Below are 6912 nucleotides of genomic sequence, written 5' to 3' on the forward strand. Positions count from 1 at the left end.
TATACCAGAGTAAGCACATAAATGTGCAACAAGGTGGAAAAAAGAGTACTCAAATACCAGAGGTAGAGTAATATGCTTTATTTAAAAGCAGCAGAAATATAACAAAAGGCTGTTACTCTGAGTTTCACGTTCCCGTTCATCGGACAGTTTTGTTAGAAAAAACTGTCCGATGAACGGGAACATGAAACTCCGAGTAACAGTCTTTTGTTATATTTCTGCTGCTTTTAAATAAAGTATATATATATATATATATAAATATCATCTAAACAGAAATTTCAAGTGAAACCAAGGCCCAAATCTTCAAAGGAGAAGAACCAACCATCGAAGGACCAGAAAGCAAAGGACACCACCAACTTTGCTCCAGAAAGTGACCCACTGAAAAAAGAATCGGATTTGAGTATGAAATCTAGTGGCACCAATACAAAACTCTCTCCATCTACGAGATTGGCAATGTTGGACGATGATGACAGCGTGAAAAAGTAAGATCTTGTTGCGGGGGTGCTTCTTCTACACATATGTTCCACAAACATTTTTCTGTTGTTTTTGCAGTTCTTTTTGTTGGGTTTTTTTTTGCATTTGTTTATGTTATTGTTAGTTCTCAATTTTGGATATTCTATTTATTTATTTATTTATTTAATTTCCTGAATTCTATTCTTATATCCTTATTATTATTGTTTTCCCTTATGATTGACATGAACTCCATTGGTAAAGTCCACATCATCTTGGATCTTTGTGGACAATAAAAGAAATCATCAGCATCAGCATCATCATCATCATCATCATCACCGTTGTTGTTATTGTTGTTGTTGTTGTTGTTGGCCAAATTTCTAGCACGCTGGGCAAAATGCTTGGCAGCATTTCGTCCGTTTTTACATTCAGAGTTCAAATTCGGCCAAGGTTGACATTGTCTTTCATCTTTTAGGAGGTCAATAAAATAAGGACCAGTCGAGTACTGGGGTTGATGTGATCGACTCACCCTGTTCCCCAAAACTACTGGCCTTGTACCAAAATTTGAAATTATTATTGTTGTTGCTGTTACTATTATAAATGTACACGCATTCTTTGTATTATGCATTAGATCATCCAAACAACAAAGTGAATCCAATAATGGCCAAACTAATAGATAACCCATGGCTTGGACTCTCCTGTAGTTACAGAAGAGGGACCATACATCATCATTATCATCATCGTTTAACGTCCGCTTTCCATGCTAGCATGGGTTGGACAATTTGACTAAGGACTGGTGAACCAGATGGCTGCACCAGACTCCAATCTGATTTGGCAGAGTTTCTACAGTTGGATGCCCTTCCTAACGCCAACCACTCCGAGAGTGTAGTGGGTGCTTTTACGTGCCAACAGCACGAAGGCCAGTCACACGGTAATGGCAACGGCCACCCACAAAATGGTGTATGTTACGTGCCACCTGCACAGGAGCCAGTCCAGCGGTACTGGCAATGCTCTTGCTCGAATGTCTTTACACGTGCCACTGGCATGAGTGCCAGGAAGGCGACGCTGGGCACAGGTGCCGTCACGATTTCAGTTTCGCTTGCCCCAACAGGTCTCAAATGCAGAATCAAGTTTCATTTCCACTTTATGTGAGTGAATCCAAGACTTTTCCACAAATTTTCCACTAGTTCCATCTTCATACCTGATGTTGATGGACTATTTTCAAGCCCTTTTCCATCCCACTGCTGTATCAATGTAAACGAATCGGCAACACGTACAGGAACAACAGATTCACATCACAAACGTTCTTGTTGCAATTTCCATAAGAAATTTTCTGTGAATTTTCCTCATCCATTTTTCAAACTTCCTGTCTTATCCTTCCTGCTCTCTAAAGATACAGAGTTAATTATCCGAAAATTTACAATCTTATGCATTTATTTATTTCATTTATTTGCTCAATCTATGTCATTATATATGCAGAGGTATCTCAACTAAGAAGACTTCGGGCAGGAAAACAAAGCTTAGTTTTGGGTAAGTGTTGTTTGTTAACTTGTGTCCATGTGCGTGTGTGTGTGTGTGTGCATGTGTGTAAAAAAAATGGTATATGTTACATTCTCAAGTCATGCTGACTCATAAGGGCCAGTTTCCATGGCGTGTATATTCCCCACCGGGACAGGACGCCGGTCTGTCACAGGGTTACTCATTTTTGCCAGCTGAATGGACTGGAGCAACATGAAATGAAGCGTTCTGCTCAAGAACACATGTCGCCCTAGTCCAGGAATTGAAACCACAATCTTACACGCATGAGTCCATCACCCTAGCCACTAACCCATGCACCTCTACTATGTATGTATGTGTGTATATATGTTCGTCTCTTTCCCCTTTTAATTTTAGAGTAAATTGTGACAGGCTGCCTACTTGGTAGCAAGGTTATGAAAGAAAGTTAGTTGCTTTAACCATCGTCCTTAAAATCTTAAGAAGTTCCTGCAGATTTATTTATTCCCAGGTATTGTGATCACCTGTAGCATATGAATCTGCGTTCCCTCCCCAAGATCCTAAGTTCAGACTTACTTTGCTCCAGACGAGTCGGTATGTATCCTGTTGCCCCATTAATAATAGGTATGAAGCTGAAAGTGCATCTTGGATAGCATATGTATGTATGTATTTATGTGTGGAGGCGCAATGGCCCAGTGGTTAGGGTAGCAGACTCGCGGTCATAGGTTCGCAGTTTCGATTCCCAGACCGAGCGTAGTGAGTGTTTATTGAGCAAAAACACCCAAAGCTCCACGAGGCTCTGGCAGGGGATGGTGTCGAACCCTGCTGTACTCTTTCACCACAACTTTCTCTCACTCTTACTTCTTGTTTCTGTTGTGCTTATAATTCAAAGGGTCAGCCTTCTCACACTGTGTCATGCTGAATATCCCCGAGAACTACGTTAAGGGTACACGTGTCTGTGGAGTGCTCAGCCACTTGCACGTTAATTTCACGAGCAGGCTGTTCTGTTGATCGGATCAACTGGAACCCTCGACGTCATAAGCGGCGGAGTGCCAACAACATGTATGTATGTATGTATGTATGTATTCTCAATTCTCCCACTGGATATGCTAATAGCATTGGCTATTTGAGTTATAATCAATTTACCTGTCATCCATCACCATGTGGTGAATACAATGAATGTTTTCCTCAGTGGCGACAGTTACAGGATATCTAGACCTTAGGTCATCTTCAAGACTCTCCCCTCCTAAATTCAGCTGTCCATTTTTGCTCTGTTAATAAAGCTGGAGTGTCATCCCCTAATGTAGCAACCATGAATGTCATTGGTGGTTAAACCCTTTTTCTGCAGGCATTTGATAATACTACAACCCTAAATTTTGTCGGTTTTTCAAGAGAAGTCACTACTAGTTACTTCTGAAGGTTTCTTTGAACAGTCAGATTTGAGTTTACCTGGAAAGAAACAATGTGGTTAGTTATAAGAAGAGTTGAAATTAATGCATGCAAGATTTCACAGCTCTAGCATCACTCCTTCATAGTCAGCCAATGAACTTTACAGGCTACCCTCATATACGCACGTGTACCCCTCACACACATACACACACACATAAATGTGATGTCATCAAAAAGTTTCCAAGTTTTTGATTTCCTCGTTCTCCAGTAACAATGTCATCATCATAAGCATCATCATCATTATCATTTAATGTCCCTTTTAACATTCTGGCATGGGTTGGACAGTTTGATATGTACTGATGAACCAGAGCGCCATGCCAGGAGTGCAATATCTGCTTTGGTGTGCTTTCTCTAGCTGGATGTTCTTCCTAATGCCAGTCATTTCACAGAATGGTGTGAATGCCTTTTTGTGGAACCAGCACCAGTGAGGTCACAAAGTACCTGCAAGACGCAATCTCTCAAACGATTGTAGTAGAGTATTGAGGAATATGAAAGTATGATGGGGGTGGGGAGTGGCAGGAGCAGGTATTTTGTTGAAGATGTGATTATTTAGTTACCACACCTGAAAAGAAACAGAGAGAAAGAGATGTGAGGTCAAGGTACTATCAGGTCATCCCATAAGCTCTGTCCAATTTTACCTTTTTTAAAACTGAATGAAATTTAATAGTATTTTAGAATGTCTAATGGAATTAAAAATTATTTTTATGCATTTGTGTACATTGAAACTAATTAAATATTATTTTACAAAATAATAGAATTAAAATTTCTTTGATTAAAACCCTTTCTAACATGGAAGTAACCAAAGAGCATTTGAGGCACATAATGCTTTATGAGTACAAAAAAGGAAACTCTGCAGCCAAAGTGACTCGAAACATACACTCAGTTTATGGGAAAAAATGCTTGAATGAAAGAACTTGCAGAAGATGGTTTGCAAAATTCAGAAATGGAGATTTCAGCCTTGAAGATGAAGATCGAACAGGACGTACAGTTGAGTTTGATGATAAGCTCCTTGAGGCATTATTTGAAGAAAATCCTGCATTATCACTTGAAGAATTGGCAATAAATCTTAGTTCAAACCATACAACTGTTCATGAATTGTCTGAAAGCAACCGCAAATCCCGAGTTGATATCTGCTCTTCTCTCCATTCTCACGAACTCATTTCACCCTTTTTGAATAGACTTTTGACTGGTGACGAAAAATGGATCTTCTGTCGAAATGTTAAACCTCATAAACAGTGGCTTGGTAAAAGGGAAAAAGCTCAACCACAACCGAGAAGGGAACTTCATGGGAAAAAGGTTCTTCTCTTTATCTGGTGGGATTGAAAAGGAGTAATTCACTTAGTGGCCAACAACATAAGATCATAAGCAGGAGTAGTGGGGCGAGCATCATAGCCATGTGTTCAGAGGGATTCTTTGTGGTTTGAATAGCCGTGGGCTAACTAAAGCCTTGTGAGTGGGTTTAGCAGGCAGACACTTTGGAAACTTGGCACCTAAGTAATCTCGGACTAAATTGTTTAAAATTCAATTAGCAGCAGCAGCAGCAGCAGCAGCAGCAGTAGTAGTAGTAGTAGTAGTAGTAGTAGTAGTAGTAGTAGTAGTAGTAGTAGTATTCAGCTTGTGAAGAACAAATAAATTAGAAAATTTTTCGAAGGGAAACAACTCTGATATCGCAAGTTGTTTCCCTTTTTTAATGAAATCTGTGAAAATTGAACATCGAGCAAACAAAAAAAAAATCACCGTAGGGAAAATATCCTATGGTGTAATTAAAGGTAAAAAAATGTGATTAAACTAATTAATTTTTTTAAAAAAGGGCAAGGAAAAGCAACCTTATAGGAGAGCGAACCTCGCAAATACGATTTTATGAAACATTTTGGCGGGGAAAAAGTGCGATTTGAAAACCAATGTTGAGATTAGTGAATGGTTTGAACCATGGACGAAAACGTTTTACCGACTGAGGCAACTCACCACCCTTACCATCATCATCATCATCATCATCATCATCATCATCATCATCAGTGAAATATAGCTTTTGATGAAATTTTCATAGGCGCAGGAGGAGCTTATAGGCGCAGGAGTGGCCGTGTGGTAAGTAGCTTGCTTACCAACCACATGGTACCGGGATCAGTCCCACTGCGTAGCACCTTGGGCAAGTGTCTTTTAATATAGCCCCGGGCTGACCAAAGCTTTATGAGTGGATTTGGTAGAAGGAAACTAAAAGAAGCCCGTAAGTTGTGTGTGTGTGCGCACGCGCGCGTCTGTGTGTGCGCGTGCGCGTGTCTGTGTGTGTGTTCCCCATCATCACTTGACAACCGATGTCGGTGTGGCCGATAGAATAAGTATTAGGCTTACAAAGAATAAGTCCTGGGGTTGATTTGATCGACTAAAGGCAGTGCTCCAGCATGGCCGCGATCAAATAACTGAAACAAATAAAAGAATAAATGGATAAAGATTGTACTAAAAGTGATAGGTAGTTTTTCAAAATATGATTGTAACTTCGTAGGGAAATAACTCTGATTTTTCTCAGTTACTTCCCCTGCACATTTGTGTGTGTGTGTGTGTGTGAGTGTGTATATAGGTATGGATATATATGTATGTGTATATATATATATATATATATATATATATATATATATGTGTATATATATATGTATGTGTATATATATATATATATGTATATATATATGTATGTGTATATATATATATATATATATATATATATATATATATATATGCACGTGTATATATATATATATATATATGCACGTGTATATATATATGTGTGAGTGTGTGTATAATATGTGTGTGCGTGTGTGTTTGTGTCTGTGTATTATTCGCATCTAAATTAGAAGCAGCACTAGTGTTCTAAATATTATTGACAACACATACTCAGTGTATGTGCTTTGTTTGTTCGGCAGTAGGCTGCAGAATTGCACGGTGGGGATGACTCCTTCAAAGCACTGAGTGCTATGACACCTGAAAGTCATAGAGAGAAGAGACAACTTGTTCCAAATTCCATCCAGGTGTTGTGGCTTATCAACATGTAGCTAAACCAAACTGAATCGCTAGTCCATGACTATATACAAATAGTGTAAAAAAACATTCGCTGGTCTACCATGACGAGAAAGCAAGGAACATACATTGAGTATGTGAGGTCGATAATGTTTACATACATACATACATATATGGCATAGGAGTGGCTGTGTGGTAATTAGCTTGCTTACCAACCACATGGCTCCGGGTTCAACCCCACTGCATGGCACCTTGGGCAAGTGTCTTCTACTATAGCCTTTGGCCGACCAAAGCCTTGTTAGTGGATTTGGTAGATGGAAACTGAAAGAAGCCCATCGTCTATGTGTGTGTGTGTGTGTGTATATATATATATATATGGGAGAATATACAAAAAATAACAACAGACGAGGACAGGTGGTGTAAATAACAAAAGTATATATTAGTATGACGCTCGGGAATACGGAAAGTCTTTGACGTTTCGAGCTACGCTCTTCATATATATGTATGTATGTG

General features: G+C 39.2%; 1 protein-coding gene across 1 annotated transcript in view; it reads left to right on the forward strand.

Moving 5' to 3' along the window:
- The window catches only part of LOC106872633 (outer dynein arm-docking complex subunit 2), a 133563-nt gene that overhangs the window by 70068 nt on the left and 56583 nt on the right, over nucleotides 1-6912 (forward strand). The window contains exons 5-6 of the mRNA XM_014919693.2: nucleotides 271-479; nucleotides 1927-1977. Of these exons, the coding sequence (XP_014775179.2) occupies nucleotides 271-479; nucleotides 1927-1977 (260 nt within the window). The remainder of the gene's footprint in view (nucleotides 1-270; nucleotides 480-1926; nucleotides 1978-6912) is intronic.

Source organism: Octopus bimaculoides, chromosome 1 (genome assembly GCF_001194135.2).
Source record: "Octopus bimaculoides isolate UCB-OBI-ISO-001 chromosome 1, ASM119413v2, whole genome shotgun sequence".
NCBI classification, from domain to species: Eukaryota; Metazoa; Mollusca; class Cephalopoda; order Octopoda; family Octopodidae; genus Octopus; species Octopus bimaculoides.